Source organism: Vipera ursinii, assembly GCF_947247035.1.
Source record: "Vipera ursinii genome assembly, chromosome: 12".
In the NCBI taxonomy this organism is placed as follows: Eukaryota; Metazoa; Chordata; class Lepidosauria; order Squamata; family Viperidae; genus Vipera; species Vipera ursinii.
Genome location: NC_139525.1, coordinates 8,804,998 through 8,822,726, shown reverse-complemented (window position 1 = coordinate 8,822,726; position 17,729 = coordinate 8,804,998). Strand labels below are relative to the sequence as shown.

The 17,729-nt window shown below is 47.5% G+C and overlaps 1 protein-coding gene across 3 annotated transcripts; it reads left to right on the top strand.

Annotated features, from left to right (window-relative positions):
- The first annotated feature begins 427 nt into the window (after positions 1–427).
- UTP14A (UTP14A small subunit processome component) lies at positions 428–17,080 on the top strand. Of its 3 annotated transcripts, XM_083371768.1 has the most exons (15): positions 428–848; positions 2,183–2,256; positions 2,364–2,428; positions 3,788–3,930; positions 4,708–4,863; positions 6,069–6,188; positions 6,312–6,406; positions 7,395–7,518; positions 7,649–7,726; positions 8,431–8,782; positions 9,784–10,121; positions 12,768–12,958; positions 13,192–13,291; positions 14,529–14,812; positions 15,806–17,080. In XM_083371768.1, the coding sequence occupies exons 1-15, from the start codon at positions 777–779 to the stop codon at positions 15,996–15,998; spliced, it is 2,385 nt and encodes a 794-aa protein (XP_083227894.1). In that variant the 5' UTR covers positions 428–776; the 3' UTR covers positions 15,999–17,080. The 3 variants fall into 3 exon arrangements, with proteins under 3 accessions (XP_083227894.1, XP_083227895.1, XP_083227896.1); XM_083371769.1 differs by lacking the exon at positions 15,806–17,080 and having other exon boundaries at positions 14,529–15,097; XM_083371770.1 differs by lacking the exons at positions 13,192–13,291; positions 14,529–14,812; positions 15,806–17,080 and having other exon boundaries at positions 10,806–12,779.
- Positions 17,081–17,729: the final 649 nt, after the last annotated feature.

The following is a 17,729-nucleotide window of genomic DNA, read 5'->3' as shown; positions in this document are numbered from 1 at the left end:
GGCGACCCTCCCGGAGACCGAGAAGGCCGCTCCTTCTGCAAACGGGAGCGGGATAAAAAGGTGGACTTCGTCCCCTTAGGGCAGCAGCTGATGTTCTGTGGAGACGCCCTCTCGGCCCCAAGGCAGCCTTTTTATTGGTCAGCTGGCCCGTCTGTCGGGAAGAGCGGCGGGGCGACCTGTCAAGTGGGCGGGGCCAGCGGGCAAGAGCTGTCCATTTTTCCTTGCGCCAATTAATCGAAATGGATGGGCGGGCCGACGTTGAATTCCTACCGTTCATTGGATCTGGTAAGCCGCGCCCACGCGGTGGCCTAGATTCTAAAGGAGGCGGGGTCAGCTGTAGCCCCACCCACCCGGTTTAAATGGCCAGACACCTCGCCTTGCTTCTGCAGAATGCCGGAGGAAGCCGGTGGGGGAAGCGGGTCCGCCGTTATCGGAACCCTTTCCAAAGGCGTGAGATTGGGTAATTGCCTATTTGCATAAATTTTAAAATAATCAGCATAGGTAAACACCCGTGGGGCATCCCCGCACACGGGACGAGAACAGCCCCCTGAACTGTATAATTCCAGCCCAGGAATGGGTTTCAATTGGGGGAAAGGGCGGAACTGCTGCAAAAGGCTGGCTTCAAAGGCGGAACTGCGGGCGTGCTTTACGGCTGAGAGGGCTCTGGCACGTGTTCCCTAGCCCGTTCGGAGGAGGAGGAGGAGGCAAGGCGGCGGTTCCCGTGTTTGGCTGGAAGTGGAGAGAAAGAGAGGAGACTTTCGGTGACTTCGCCCCCAATGGCGGCTGTCGGAGAGGAAGATCCCTCCGAGCGGGAGCTGATCCCGAGCGAGGAGGACGAGGGGGAAGAGGTGAGCTTCTCAAAGAAAAGATCCCTTGGTCCCTTCCGGCTTCAGCAATCGGTCCCGACCCTCTTCCTAATTCTGGAAGTTTGGATTTCGTAATCATTCTCGAAGGGACACGGTGGCTCAGTGGGTTAGGACGCTGAGCTTGTCGATCAGAAGGTCGGCAGTTTGGCGGGTCGAGTCCCGAGTGCCGCGTAGCAGAGTGAGCGCCTGTTACGCATCCCAGCTCCTGCCAACCTAGCAGTTCGAAAGCACGTAAAAATGCAAGTAGAAAAATAGGGACCACTCCGGTGGGAAGGTAACAGCGTTCCGTGTGCCTTTGGCGTCTAGTCATGCCGGCCACATGACCACGGAGACGTCCTTGGACAAGCGCTGGCTCTTCGGCTTTGAACTGGAGATGAGCACCGGCTGGTAGAGGACAGGAAGGCCTGGAGGAACGTTGTCCAGGGGGTCGCAATGGGTCGGACACGACTTCGTAGCTAACAACAACAACAAATCATTCTCTGCATGGGATCAGCAAGGATGCATTCCCACGACCGGCGGCAGAGGGCTTGCCTTTTCGTGCATTTTGTTGTTGGTTAGTTGCGAAGTCGTGTCCGACCCATCGCGACCCCATGGACAACGTTCCTCCAGGCCTTCCTGTCCTCTACCATCTTCTGGAATCCATTTCGTGCATTTAATTGAGTTTTAATTGGGAAGTTTTGCAACTTTTGAGTTAATTGGGAAAGGCTCTGCAACTGTAGCGTGTTTGGAGGGGGGGGAGAAATGTCCTATTACATAAAAGTTAGAAAGGCACTTCCGTATAACGGTTTTAAATAGACCCTCTTCTGTTTTGTTTCTCTGTGTCATAGAATATATGTGGGTATATGCAAAAAAGTTTTTGTCATATTTATGTATGTAGTGTATGTTGGAGGTGGTGACCCTTTCAGAGCTGTATGCAAAGCAATTTTGTTTTAAGTATGCCAGTTGGTGTACATTTAAAGTGACAAAGTTATTCTATTCTGGCATAATTTGACTTCTCCTTCTCTTTCCTCTTTTCCATTCTTGTTTTGGATCTACAGTAAATGCTGGATTTGGAACAACTTATGAATCCGTTTGCTTTCCTAGCAGATGTTTTTTTTCCCCTTGAGGTAGCCTGTTAATGTTAACTCCAGAAGAGAGGTGGGGGGGGGGGAATGCTGGCGTGCTATGGTCGGTGGGGTTGCGAAGAGTGGGACACAACTTAGCGACTGAAAAACAATGGACAACAAAAGCCTGTTGATGCAGGGATAATTTTCCACGACTTGTTACTTTCGTCTGGATTTATGAGTTTTTGCTTATTGGGAGTCCTTGTTCCCCAGGTGGACCAGGAAGGGGCAGCCAAGAAGCACCAGCAACTGGTAGATGCCCTCACCGCCTTGGTTGGTGGGAAGCGGTAAGAGAAAAAGTCCTTGGTGGGGGAGAAGAAGAACGAGCCACTTTCAAAGGGTGTCGTGTAATAATCCTTTTCCATTAACAAGTTGGTTATTGTCATTCCCGCAGACGGCGAAAGGCTGAACGGACTGAGGCCAGCGCGCAGATTTCAGAATTCGATGTGGGTGGCGGAGGTGAGATTTGGGGGTGGCTTCTCGCTGTTAAGTCCATACAAGACCTTTTGATTAGGTGCTATCAAGTCGTTTTTGACTCCTAGGGACCACATGGTAAAATTTTCTCTGCAACATTATTCCCGTGGTGGGGAACCTATGGCACGAGTGCCACTGGTGGCACGCAGAGCCCCCTCTGTGGGCACGCGTGCCGTCACCTCAGTCCTAGGCCTTCAGCTGGGTTTTATAAAGCCTTTTCGCTTTAGGCCTCCGCCGCCATGTGCAAAAAAAAAAGGTTCAATCAATTTCACCTTCTCGCGGGGAAAAAAAAGATCTCACAAAGTTAGAACTGATCGATTGAACTTGCTAGTCCCACCCAGTCTGCCGTTACCACCACAGCCACGCCGACCCAATGGGCCCACCCGGCACATGACGATACGTGTGTTTTGGGTTGCAGTTTGGGCACTTGGTCTCTAAAAGGTTCGCCATCACTGGGTTGTTGTTTTTTAAATCTCCCAGCAGCATCCCCATTGCCACTGTAACAGAGACCCTCCGCCTTGCTGTCCATCGTCCTCTGTCCTTCCACCTTTCCCAGCATTAAAAGCTTTTTCCAGAGAGCCGAGTCTTCATACGATCTGTCCCAAGTAGGATAATTTGAGCCTGGTCATTTGTGCCTTGAGGAAGAACTCTGGGTGATCCTTTGGTTTGTTCCTTGGCTATCCTCTGTATTCTCCAACACCAAAGTTCAAAGGCATCGCTGCTCTTCCTGTCTTGCCCTGCAACATCTTTATCCCTACAGTAGGTAGCCCTTGACTTAACTCGTTTAGTGACCATTCAAAGTTACAACAACACTGGGGGGAAAAAGCGGCACGGCCATTTTTCACACTTAGGATGGTCAGGTGATTAAAATTTGGACGCTTGGCCACTGGCATGTCTTTATGACGGTTGCAGTGCCCCCGGGGAAGGGGTAGGCAACCTCGGCTCTTTTATGACTCATGGACTTCAACTCCCAGAATTCCTGAGCCAGCCATGCCGAGGTTGCCTGCCCCAGGCTCATCTGATCACCTTCTGTGATCTTCTGACAAGCCAAGTCAGTGGGGAAGGCAGATTCGCTTCATAACCAACTTAACAGCTGCAGCGACTCACTTAACAATTGGGGCAAGAAAGGTCATAAAGTGGGCCCAAACTCAATTGTTTTACTTAGCAAGAGAAATTCTGCGCTCAATTGTGGTCATAATCAGCGAAGGTAACTCCTCTTTGCTCAGTTAAGACTATTTTCTGCGTTTCCAATGCAAACTACCTGGGCCAATTGCGTGTGGAAGAACAATGCGAGCTTCCATAGTCCCTCTAGTCCAGACTCCGAAATGTCATTTTCTTCTGCAGGTGCCAGTGAGAAAGTCCATCTCTCGGACTTGCTGCAGCCGGTTTCTGCCGTGTCAGCTCTGCGCCCCGTTCAGAAACAGCTGAAAAAAGCCCAGCAGAAAAAACCAACTGAAATTCCACTTAGCAAGGAGGAGACTGAACGGGTAAGTTCAGAAGGAAAGATTGGATGAGTTATCATTAGTTGGAGTATGTATCCTTGGTAGGATTTTGCATTCTGCTTGAGAGTTTCAACCCTATCTTCGTATAGGGCACTTCTAAAGAGTTATTTTTTCTGTGCCTTAGGAATTGTCACCACGTTGAAGCAGATTAGATCCTCTCTTGCTGCTCTCTCAAAAGCCTTTCTAGACTAGCATCTGCCCTGAATTGTGACTGTCCTTCCCATTGCGTCATTTCTTTTTCGAACAAGCTGGCCTGGTCTGACGGGATGGGGTTGGGTTTTTACAAATAGTTTTAATTTTAATATGTATTAATTTTATGGGCATAATGTTTAATGGCTTTTTAATTTTTGTATTCTATTTTTATTGTGTATTGCCCTGTTCACCGCCCTGAGTCCTTCGGGAGAAGGGCGGTATACAAATCAAATTATTAAATTAAATTAAATTAAATTATTTATTGATCTCATGTTTGAAGACCACCCGTCTCCCTTACAGAGCGATCCTGGGGCAGTGTACACATGGACTTAAAAAAAACACATTAAAAGCTATGAATAAATAAATATTACAAAGCTAAAACTAATGTAAACAATATAAGGAAAACAAAAACAAGAATAAAAATAAAATTCAGAATTTTTTTAAAAAAAAGACAATCAAGGGCCTTTGGTCTGTAAAGTGCTATCGGAAATGGGTTTCTGTCATTGATAACTGTCTCCTTGATGGGATGTTTTGAAAATTGGGACTCGTGGTGATGCGCTTTCTCTGCAGGTGGTGAGGGAAGCAGCTTACACTCAGACCGCCGAAGCGCTGAACAAATGGGAGCCCGTCGTGAAGCAGAATCGACGGGCTGAGCAACTGATCTTCCCACTGCAGCAGGAGAGTGTGAGCATTATGCCCATTGAGGAAGTGATGTCAGCTTGGCAGGTCAGTGTTATCTGGACTCTATGGTAGTTAAAGTTGGCCTGGTCTAGCTGCACCAGTGTGCTACTCTCCGAAGTGTATATAGGCTGTGCTGTGTGGACCATTTACTCATGCTTTTCCTAGCCCAGGGGTAGGCAACCTTGGCTCTTTTATGACTGGTGGACTTCAACTCCCAGAATTCCTGAGCCAGCCACGGTGAGGGGAAAGGGAGAAGTTTCCAAGCTGAGCCATGCTGGCTCAGGAATTCTGGGAGTTGAAGTCCACCAGTCATAAAAGAGCCAAGGTTGCCTACCCCTGTATCTAGCCCATGACCCAGGCAATTAGAGAGGCTGGCGGCTCTATTCACACAGGATGTGTGATTGTGCTTCTTCTTTCTTCTTCATTCTTTTTTTTTTCTTCAAGTCACATTGACTCCAGGTAACTACCTGGAAAAGTTCCTGCATTTGGGGGGCAACATTTTGGAAATGGCTTGTTCTTGCCTTCTGCCAGAGAGAGAATGACCGGTTCACAGTCACCCACGTAGCTTCCATGTCTTCCATACTAGAACTCCCAATCGCCCACGTAGCTTCCATGTCTTCCATACTAGAACTCCCAATCGCCTGGTTTTTAATCGCAGAATATTTTACCACTTGGCTGGATTTTCCCATCATATTAATCCATAGATGCGGCCATGTTGCCAAAGTGCCCAAAGTTCGTGTGTGTGTGTGTGTGGAGAGAGAGAGAGAGAGAGAGAGAAACCATTAACCATTGGCACTTAAAATCCGGTTCATAAGTAGCCCCAAGGTACATGTTCAACTTTGAACGGTCGCAAGTCGAGGCTTATAGCTGTAATATTTTGATTGCCTCCAACTTTACTAATTTCAGTCAATTTAAGGCAGGGGTGTCAAACTGCCGGCCCACGGACCAGTTTCATCATACCGAAGCAGCACCCACCCCAATGCAAAAAGAGTTGCGATGCATCATGACATGTCACGTGACGTGGCGAGTTTGACACCTGTGATTTAAGGGAACAGACGTACTTCTTCATCCCTCAAGTCATCTCCCAGTGCATCCTGACTCCTACTTTAAGCTAATTTTAAACCACCAAGATGGTCCCCACCATTCTGTAGTCTGCCTTCAACCATAGCAGCCACCTTGCTGGTTTCTTCAGCCTCCCTCAAACCTAGCCTGAACTTATGTGGCTTATGTCTTACACGTCCACTTTGCAGGCACGGACCCCCTTGGAGCAAGAGATCTTCAGCCTTCTCCACAAAGGTCAGCAGCCAGTGAAGGATCCACTTTTGACCCCACAGGAAAAAGTCTCCTTGAAGGCCGTGAGCCTGGAAGAGGTAAATCTTGACCTCGCTGAGCCCATTCCATTCCTTACCTTGCTTGCCCTGCCATGCTTGACTTTAGTGTGACCTGAACAAAACTTCCAGCCAGCTGTTCTTCACTTCTTCCATGTATTCCAGGCTAAGCTGCGCAGAATGGAGCTCCAGAGAGCCCGGGCCATACAGTCTTATTATGAAGCAAAAGCCCGACGGCAACGGAAAATTAAGAGTAAAAAGTAAGCAGTATTGGAATGCCACGGATGGGAATGTGTCATAATGTAAGAAACAGGTGCTTCCCTTGAACGGGGTGGGTAAAGGTGAAGGTTTCCCCTGCCCGGTCATTTCCAGTCAGTGGGACCCTTCACTTCTTAGCCGAAGGAGCCAGCGTTGTCCGGAAGATATTTCCATGTTCATGTGCCCAGCATGACTACACGACGAGCAGATGGAACACTATTACTTCTCACCAAAGTGATACCTATTTATCTACTCGCATTGGCAGGCTTTCAAGCTGCTAAGTGGGAAGTAGCTGAGGCAAGGAACGGGAGCTCACCCCATTGCGTAGCACTCAGGACTCAAACCTGGGCTGTCAGCTTTGCCGGCTGACAAGCTCAGTATCTTTAATCGCTGAACCACTGCATCCCTTGAATGGTGGGGTAAATCGTGGGCAATTGTGTTCTCCCTCCCCTTTTCCCAAAGGTTTGGGAAGGATTGGAACACGTGACTCACTCATTTAACTGAGCACGAGTTGAGCACAAAGATCTACTAGGGCTTAAATAGGGGAGAAATCCAGAGATTCCTCAGCAGTGGAAGAGATCCTTTTAGTAGACCTTGACTTAGGACCAATCATTTAGCAACTGTTCAGCTACGATGGATTCCCTGCCGAAGGAACTTAAGACCTGGTTCCATTGGCCAGGGCCTGTGATCACATTTCTGGTGCTTGGACATCCGGCCTGCATTTGTGATTGTTTTCAGCATCCCACAGCCACACGATGGATTTGTAGGCTCCGTTGCGGTTGTAATTGAAGACTTACCCGTAGGATGGGAGATGTAATATGAAAACATCTGGAGGATGAGCGGTTCCTGGCTCTTCTCCAGTGCTTTGTTCTCTTGGCTTGCGTTGCCTTCCTTGAATCCAGAAGTGGCTGCAACTCTTCCTTTCTTTCTTTTTTTCCTTCGGAACCTGGGTGATTACATCCATGGCCTTTCTCTCCTTCTCACCCCAAGGTTTCACAAAGTGCTTAGGAAGGGGAAGAGTCGGAAAGTGCTGCAGGAGTTTGAGACGCTACGGAAATGCAATCCCGAGGCTGCCCTGGAGCAGCTGGAGCAGATTGAGAAAGCACGGATCGAGGTGAGGCTGGTCTTCTTCCAAATGAAGCTGAAACGAGGCCTCTCTGCTTTGAGATGAACATACCGACATCCTTGCTTTGGGGGGCACCCAGTGCTCTGTTGTGTTGACAGTTCTGTCTTTCTTTCTACAGGAGAGGATGAGCCTCAAACACCAGAACAAGGGCAGGTGGGCCAAGTCAACTGTCATCATGGCAAAGTACGACCTCCAGGTGAGAGAGCATTGGAGGAGGCTCCCCCTTAACATCTTAAGCTGTTAAGCTGTGGTGGCGCAGGAGTTAGACTGCAGTATTGCAAACTAACTCTGCCGACTGTCAGCAGTTTGATTCTCACTGGCTCCAGGTTGACTCGGCCTTCTGTCCTTCTCAGGTTGGAAAAATGAGGACCGAGATTGTTGGGGGAGCAAGATGCTGACTCTGTAAACCACTTAAAGAGGGCTATAAAGCACCGCGAAGCGGTATATAAGTCTTAAGTGCTATTGCTATTAAATGGAGTTAGCCCCAGTATTTCTACATTCTTCTCAGAAAAGAGGTGAAAACCCATTCTAGAGGAGAAATTCTCCAAGGAAGAGTAATTGTGCGTACCGGTTCATTCATCAATGTCTACCTTTTGCAGGAATTTCTGACTTTGAAGGTTTTAGGAATACCGGATGCCAAAAGTAGCTTCTCTTTCAGTTTTATTGTTTTAACATCTCACCCTTAGCAGAGACCGGGAAGAAAACGTGCTTTATAAATTTAACAAGTTGGCCCAGCATGTCAGCTAGGATAACTTATTGGCCTCCTGCAGAACTTGCCTTTTGCTTCTCGTTCCTGGCTTTGATCGGTGGTGATCTCTCAAGGTTTAGATAAAAATAAGTCAAAGGGAGACCTGTTTTGCGTTCGGCCGCTACATGGCGATTCCTACTTTGGTTCCCCAGGCTAGGCAAGCAATGCAAGAGCAGCTGGCTCAGAACAAAGAGCTAACCAAGAAGGTCTGTCCTGCCTCAGAAAGCGAAGAGGAAGACCTCGGTGGCAGCCCGGAAGCACAGAAGGATCTTGTTCCAGAGGTTGTCAATGAGAGGCATATCGGAATGGATTCCAGCAACCCCTGGATGTTAGGAAAAGGTCCCGCAGAAGCCAAGGAGAAGCCAAATCTTCCAGCAGAAGACAGCGGAGAGAGCGAGGGAGAAGGAGAAGAACCACTCGTGGCCAGCGAGAAGGATCTGCCTCAAGGTTCTGATGGACCATGGCAGAGCCTAAAATGTCAGCGAGGCACTGCTGGGCTTCAAGGTGAGCTGCCAAAGTATCCAGAAAAGCTTTAATCATAGTGGGGGGTGGGGGGGTGGAGGTGTCCTTTATTTCAGGAGTCTCCAAAGTTGGCAACTTTTAAGACTTGTGGACCTCAACTCCCAGAATTCCTCAGCCAGCCACGCACCATCAACTTGTAACTGGGCTGGAGAATCCTTTGCCCTGCAGATATTGGTGAACTAAAATTGTTATGGTGGGTGAGGAGTGTTAGATGACAACTAGAAACCTACAGATTCCCCTTCACTGATACTTGTGCACTCTTTGGTTTGGTTTGGATATTTTATCACACACACACACACACACACACACACACACACACACACACACACAGTTTACCTGCAGAACTTGAGCCAGTTAGGTTGCTACATAGAGCCATTAATCAGAGCTATGCTGACTGTAATCCGCTTAGGGCTGCAAAGCACTATGAAGCTGTATATAAATCTAAGTGCTATTGCCATTGCTATTTTGACTAACTTTGCATGGCACAATAGGCTAAAAATGTTGGCTAGTCTGGGTGTTTGAGTGTTTGCACATCCAGGTAATGCATTTGTGTCAGCCTTGAGAGGTAGTCCAGACAGGAAGCACACCCAGATGAAGTATGTCTGCTCTGTTGCATAAGGTTACCTTAACAGAATCTTGCAGGTCCCCTCACCTTTACAGCCTGAGAAACTAAAGGGGGGTCCCTTCTGAGATGCTTACCACGCCCCTATTCTTTTTGTGGGCACAGCTGCCTCTTATCTGACTATCATGGAGTCTTCCCTTCTGTCTCCCAAGGTTCATTCCTACATGCCATTAGGAACCCTGCCGGATGAACCCAACTCAGACAATCGGGGTGATTTTGGCTAATTAGGGGGGGTGTATCATGCAAACACAGGCCATTTCCCATTTTATCCTAGCATGTGTGAACCTGTCTGAAACAGAGCTTTGCTTTAGTCCACCCTGGCTCTTCTCCTATCACGCGCACTCTCTTGATTCTGGCGCAGAACCTGGCAAAGAAGAGGTCCCACCAGACGCTCCGCCGAGCCCCCCCTCAGGGGAGCAGCCTTTCCTGAGTGAGAAGCTGAAACGGGTCCGCACCCTGGAAGACCTGGAGGAGGAGGGGGTCCTGGAGCCGGAAGACGTTTCACAAGAAGACGAGATGCTGCAAGCCAAAGAGATCCAGTCTTCCCAGTCAGTGGGAGAGGAATCCCTGCTACATCCCCAGATCAGCAAGTCCAAGAAGTCAGCCAAGCAACAGAGCCTGATTGATCTCAAGGCAGTCCTTGCAGGAGCACCACGGGTCACACAGTGCCCGCTTGTGCCTGCTGCCGTGCAGGATGAGGTGAGCGCCATCAGGGAAAGAGGGCGACCTATTCGGGTAGAGGGCAAGGAAGAAGAAGCACCCATTTGGTAGGTCTTTTTCCAATAAAGAAGAATATTTGTAGCTCAGGGTTGAAATGAGGGGTCCTTGGTGCTCTCTGAGCTTGGTGGCTTTCTCGTAAACGTTTCATGACCCAAACTAGGCAACCTCGTCTGTGCTCATTGGGGAGCACTGATGATGTTACCTAGTTTGGGTCATGAAACGTCTGCAAGAAAACCACCAAGCTCAGAGAGCATCAAGGACCCCACAGTCCTCCTCCTCCCTTCTCCTTCATACCATAAACCACATTCCCTCTAACACTGGTGGTGTTACCTAGTTGGGTAATGAAATGTCTGCAAGCTTAGCACCCTATATAGTCCTTCTCCTATCTCCTCCTCCTTCCTCCCTTCCATAAATCACATTCCCTTCTAACACCGATGATGTTACCTAGTTTGGGTCATAAAACGTCTGCGAGAAAACCACCAAGCTCAGAGGGCACCAAGGACCGCTCATATTATTTTCCTGACGTGCTTAATGCTCTTACCCTCGGTTATCTCCACAACAGTCCAGTAGAGTAGGCTGAACTGAGAGAACAGGATTGGTCCAAAGTCATCTGGGTAACTTTCTATGGCTTGGCTATTTCATCCTCCTTATCTTTCACACCAGCTTGCTGGGGCTGCTATAAAGTTTTGGGGCCCTTCTGGAACTGCCGTCGAGTTGGCGGAGATGGGACATCTCTGCGTAAGAATTCATTGTTTTGGAAGACCATCGCTCCCCCTCCTGTGTTGTGTGTTAAGCCTATTTTATATCTTTGCCCTACAAACCTTGATAGTCTCATTCTTCCCTCACAGTGGCCAAAACCTACATTCCCTGCTTTCAGCAACTTCAGCAGAGTGGCTTTGAGGACTCTTGAAGGGGATTGGAGGACATTTTTTTGTCTTTGGGGGGGGAGGTTGATAGGATGTCCATCTCTCTTGCACATTCCACTTCACTACTTTTTGTTTTAAGTTTCCTTCCGGTTTGGAGGAAACCTCTCTTGGTCGAGGGAAGAAGCGTGGGATGGAGAAAGCTGGGCTGTGCTCTCCAAGATGTTTGCTTCGTTACGGTGGAGGCCTCGTCCCAAGTCACCCTACTTTACAGAAAGGGGTAGTGGTGGATTGTGGGCTTCAGACAGAGAGGAGCATCCTAAATCTGCTCCTTGTTTTAACTCCTGTCCAAAATGGATCGGAGCAGTAAGAAAAAGAAGAAACCCTTGACTGAATCTTTTAAGAGTTCCACTCTTGTCTTCTTCTGACAGAGCTGACCAAGCAAACTCTGATCAACCGTTTTAACATCTGAACCAGAAGTCCTGAATTGGTCTTCCTTTAACAAGTCATAGGATATAAAAGATCCTCAATGGTCTCTGGCTATGGTACACTAGAAGAACCACGGATGGACGCTACTTGGCTTATTTAACTGATCTCGCTAGTGGCAGGAACCATCCAGAACCCCCCGATGCTTGTTTGCTTGGGTCTAGCAACTGGGGCATAAGCTCAGCTGAAACCGGTCAGAGTGGGCAGTAACAGCTCCTCCATCTGAGCTTGCTCCTTTTGCTCATTTAAACGTTGAGTCCAGATCACACTGACCCAAATGAGAAAGACAGGACAGGTCAGAACCCGGCAGCTGCTGTGGGCTTCTTTCGTGCAGGCACGAGTGGAAGCTGCGCTTTTGTTCTTGAACTGCCCACATTCCTCAAGTTTCTTCTCGGCTGTGGAATACCAGTACAGGGGTCTTCAAACCTGGCCCTTTTATGACTTGTGGACTTCAACTCCCAGAATTCCTCAGCCAGGCACGTGTGCCTGGCTGAGGAATTCTGGGAGTTGAAGTCCACAAGTCATAAAAGGGCCAGGTTTGAAGACCCCTGCCCTAGTATGAGGTGCATTCAGGACAGCTCAAAGCACAGCTGTCTGGGACTGGACTCTCAAGTTCTAAGAGTTGCATGGAGCCACCTTGGGGTTGGTGATGAAAAACCCCTGACTCAAAGCCAAGAGATGGTGAGTTTTGGTCTACCTTCCTAGCCCCACCTCTGACAGTTGAAGCCAGCTGAGTGACCTTGGGCCGCTCACACACACTCCCTGCTTTAGGAAATGGGGAGGCAAGGACAAACCACTTTGGAAATCTTGCCAAGAAAACGGCAGGGATTAATGCTGACATTCCAAGGAGCTGATGCTCATTCAAAGGCGCACCGAAGGAAGGAAGGAAAGTGTAAGAATCTGGGCTGGTCCTCAGAATAGAACCAGATAAAGAATTGCCCCCAAGATGAATTAGCATGGGCTTTTTTAATGTGTTTTTTGTGTGTGTGTTTTTTAGCTTACACGGGGCAGAGGCATTGGGAGAGACAAGTTGCAAAGCCGCTGTTAGCTTCTGCATTCCATACAGTTCTGTCTCCTTTTAGGGCCCAGCAAAGATCTTTCAAGCGGGTTCTAAGCTTCCCGTAACGCAGTCCTTGACCTTTGTTTTTTTAAAGAATTCACATTTAAAATAGCTCGGGAGAGCCACGCTTATCCTCTTCACCTGCCACCTTGCCTGTGGAACCGAAAACCTATCGGGTTCTGCCTCACCAGAGCCTGTTTTGATTTCCTTGGGCAGCTGGAGTCCGCCGTGAGCCAGCGGCAGATGATCCAGGAGGCTTTTGCCAGCGACAACGTCCTTGATGACTTCCTGAAAGAGAAGCGAGCAGCTGAAGAAGCCGGCAAACCCAAAGCCATTGACCTGGTGCTTCCCGGATGGGGTGAATGGGGAGGCGTAGGGCTGCAGCCAAGCAAAAAAAAAAGGAAAAGGTACTTTGGGGGATAAGGTGGGATGATGGCTGTCAAGGCCCCTGCCCTGTTCTCTGCTCAGTCTCTTGCTTCTCTTAACAATTCACTCGTGGAACGGCGTGCCTCCAGAAGCTGCGGGTGCTCCATCCAAGGAGGTTTTTAAGAGACTAGATAGCCTCATCTCCGGCTTGCGCAGAGGGTTAGTAAGACTAGAAGACCTCCAAAATCCCTTCCAACTCTTGTTATTTTCTTAGGTTCCTTATCAAGCCAGCACCCGGACCGCCGAGGAAAGACCGGCACCTGCCCAACGTCTTGCTGAACGAACAGCGGAATATTTTACTTGCAGCTCATCAGGTGAGATCCAACGTTCCTTTTCAGGATGGTTCTTCCCGGTCAATTTTGCGCGTTTAATTTGGATTTATTGATTTGATTGATGCAGCCACCCTTCTCCCAACAGAGGCTCCCATTTTAAAAACAAGCTGGGATTGGCAGGTCAGCAACGCAGAGCTAACCACGCTAACTCCAAATCAAATAAAACCACGCGTTCGCTGGTTTTACCCCAAAGCACTTAATTTGGTCTTTGAACTAACCTGTTTCCTAGGTTCAACCAATACAGTGAATTGTAAAAGAATTGAATGGCCTGAGTTTAGCCAACATGAAAAGCTACCAAAAATATAACCACATTTAGAATAAGAATGCCGTTACTCCATTTTTAACCTGGTTTAAATGAATTGTGCATGCCCAGCCAGTGGTATGCAAGGAACAGGAACGGCGCCTATGATATGCTTACGTAAAAGCCATAGGAATCCAATATTATAGGAAAAAATACATTTAAAAGCTTTTTTTATTTCTGAGAATCTTACATAATTTTCAGAAATCATACTAAAATCATACTGAAGATTGCATGGGTGAGTGTTTTGAAATATTGCAAGATTCTGGTCATTTTCTTTTTTTTTCTTTCAGATTTTGGCTGAGCAACTACCTGAAACAATTTCTAAATCTTAATAGCCTGTATAAATCAGGCCATTATTTTATATGTTGCTGAGTATCCATGTTTTACAAATTGTGAACTTGGGAAAATAAATGAAGACACTTAAGTTTCAACAATAATCACTAACTCAGAAGGCAGATATGCCTCTTCTGCCTTTCCTGATGTTGCGGTGGCTTGAATGAACCCTGGTGGCTTAGTGGTCAAAAAGTGTAGTATTGCAGGCTAACTCTGCCCACAGCCTGGAGTTCGATCCTGACAGGCTAGCGTATAAGTCTAGTGCAGATTGCTAGTGCCAATTCAGACAATGTGATGCTCTGTTTTTCAATCTTACCTTTCGGGGCCGACCGTGATACTATCAGCCTTCCCAGATAGACCAGCTAGGAAACATGACCAGATAAATTAATTCTGTTGTTTTTTTTATTGCAAAGCTACATTAAGATAATCTTGCCAGTCTGAAATGACACCGTCTCTTTTGCAGCCTGAGCGTCTCTTGCCCCACCCCACTATCCAGGTGGGGACTGTGCTGTCTAGACAGCATCTGAGCCTCCCTTCTCCCAGTGTCTGTCTCACCTACCATGACGGATCCCTTTCTTCCCACAGGTGAACCAGCTCCCCTTCCCCTTTGAGAACAGCCAACAATTTGAACGGAGCGTCCAAGTGCCGGTGGGCTCCACCTGGAACACGCAGCGGGCTTTTCAACAGCTGACAGCCCCCCGGGTCATCACTCAGCCCGGCCAGATCATCCATCCCATCACTGCAGAAGACACCAACCTGATCCATCAGAAGGACAGGTCAACAGCCACAGCTGGACAGAAGCCAGATTTGGAGTTAACCCTTCCTCTTCGCCAGCCTCGTCCCCGCCATATCCCAAAGAAGAAAGGCCGGTAGGACTGAATTTGTGCTTATTCGACCATGGGCCACATTGGCATCTTCTTGGCAATGTCCAGAACTGGACACTGCCCTTCTTTGAGGCTCATCCTATTTATATGAGGATCATACGTACCGAGGCTGCGTCTACGGAAATGGAAGGCATAACTGCTTCCTTTCAAACGATTTGGTTTTCTTCCCTATTCCCTCACCCACCCCTCCCCTTTTTATAAAAAAATGCTAAAGAAGCTAGTTAAAACTCTTTCAACCCGTCCCTTCTTGATAAAAATAAATAAATAAACCTTTATTGTCAAAGTACAATAAAGTGATGAGCTCCCTCGGGGGACAAGCAGTCTTATAACCATGAGCCTTTTGCAAGGCACCCTAATAAAGTCTGAAACGTGCCTTAGATCAGGGGAAGGCAACCTCGGCTCTTTTATGACTCATGGACTTCAACTCCCAGAATTCCTGAGTCAGCTATGCTATACTGGCTCAGGAATTCTGGGAGTTGAAGTCCATGAGTCATAAAAGAGCCGAGGTTGCCTACCCCTGCCTTGGATCTTACAGAAGGTTAACACACCCTTGTCACCAGTTAAAAACCTCAGCCCTTGTCTCGGAATAATTCGGTTGATTCTTCCTTTTTTTTGGGGGGGGGGAGTGGAGGTTAAGGCGCAAGCCCCTTCAGGCACCCCCAACTCTGTCTGGGGGAAAGAAAAAAAAAAGACAAACTTTTACTCCACTGCCAATTTGAGACATCTGTATTATTGTTCACAATTCCATTGTCCTTAAGCAGGGCAGAGGAGAAAAATGTAACACGCACCCACGCCAAAAGCAAAACAGTGCAGTTTAGATGGAGGAAGAGAAGGGGATAACACGGAGTTTTCTTGCAGAAAGCCAGGTCTTTTTATAGCAGGTAACCAACAAATAGCAAAAATGACCAGAAACAGCCAACTAATAAAAGGATCTGTGTATTTTGGAAAAATGTCCTATTTTTCTTTATTCTTTCTAAGGCAGGAACGTGTTTTTTGTACCAAGGGTGAATCTGTGATTGCCTTCTCTTTCCTCCTAATTTTCTCAACAAGATGCAAAGAAAAAGGACAACGAACGCCCTTCAAAATTTGCAGGCGTAACTTTAAAAATGATGTCTGTGTGTGTGTGTGTGTGTGTGTGTGTGTTTGTGTTTGCCAGAGCTTGAGTTCCTAGACATCAGAAATAAATTAGGCTGCTTGCTTAAATGAGTTGTCTTCTAAAGTTGTCACTATTTCCCTGCTTGGTTATCTTCTTGATCCACAATTCAACTTTGTGAGAACCGTTTTGTTTTTCTAAGTTTCCAGTCCTTATGACTGAAAAGATGATTTAGGCACTGCTGATTTTTCAGAGGCTTAGGAAGGTGAGTGGGTAAGACTGAACAACATTTTTAGGAATCCGCAGGCAACGTTTTCACATCTTTAGATGCTTCCCCCTTCTCGGTGACAGGAAGAGGATAAATTTTGCAAACAAAACAGTTGCATATAAATTGACTGTATTGCATCATTTTATGTGTCTTGCTTCATCAAAATAACATATTTTGGTTAAAGTCTAATAGCTTCAACGATGGTTAAATAGATGGGTGGTCCTGCCTCCATGGGGGGGGCAGGAAAGCATTTCCTCCATTTCTCCTTGTTTTCTCCCCATTTTGAAGAACATCGGCGAAACTTATCAAGCCATTGCTAAGCACATCAAAAAGACCACCTCTGTGGACAAGGATGCTAAAAATGGATTCAAAGTAAATCCACCTTCAAGCAAATGAAAATACTACCGGGTCTCCTAAATGAGTCACAGATGAACCCCACAGAGGTGTGGGGCTTAATTCTGCCTTCCTCCAACCCAAGGATCCTGAGAGAGGGTGGGTTTACAATACTCATAATGCCCAGCAAACATTGCTAGCTAAAGCTAAGATTAGCCAAAAACATCCACCAAGTAAATCAGGTTGTAAAATTTGTGCCAGACTCATTTTATTTGTTTTCCCCCTATGAGAAAGCTCCGAATACAGGGAATCCTGGACTTATAACCATTCTTTTAGTGCCGAAGTTACAAAAGCGCTGGAAAAGTGACTGACAACCGTTTTTCAGACTTACGATCGTTTTTCAGACTTATGACCGCTGCGGTACACACACACACACACACCCATGGTCACATGATGAAAATTCAGCCACTTGACAACTGACTCATGTTCATGACAGTCGCAGTGTCCCAAGGTCATGTGATTCCCCTTTAGCAACCTTCTGATGAGCAAAATCAAAAGGAGAAGCCAAACTCACTTAAGAACCGTGTTACTAATTGTTAACAACTGCAGTGATTCCTTTAACGACTTAGCGAGACAGGTTGCACAACGGAGCAAAACTCACGTAACTTTAGTCTCACATTAGCAAGGGAAATTTTGGGGTCCCTTGTGATCGTAAACCGAGGAGTGCTTGTGTTTTCCAAATACACTTGGAGGCTATTTTTCACATGACTTATGAACTCCAAGGGAAGCACATCCGTGGATCATGAATCCAGAAGGCAGAAACATGGGTTCAAATGCTTGACTGTGCATTGGATAGAGCCTGGAGAAAGACTTAGGATTTACCTTTGTTCCTGGCCAGGATTAGATTAGTACAGGGGTCCCCGACCCCCGGGTCCGTGGACCAGTAGTGGGCCGCTGCACGCTAGCAACTGGTCCGCACAAACAAGCAAAGCCCCATCTGCGGGATGCAGGCAGCACACAAAACCACGCACCCTCCGGTCCATGGAAAAACCTCTCTCCACGGAACCGGTGCCCAAAAAGTTGGGGGACCTCTGGATTAGTAGATGGTGAGAAAAAGTGCTTAGAGACCCTAAGAACCGCTGCCTGAACGTCCCTGTCGAACATCATTGGATAAGCGACTGACTGACATCTTAAACTAGGTTGAAACG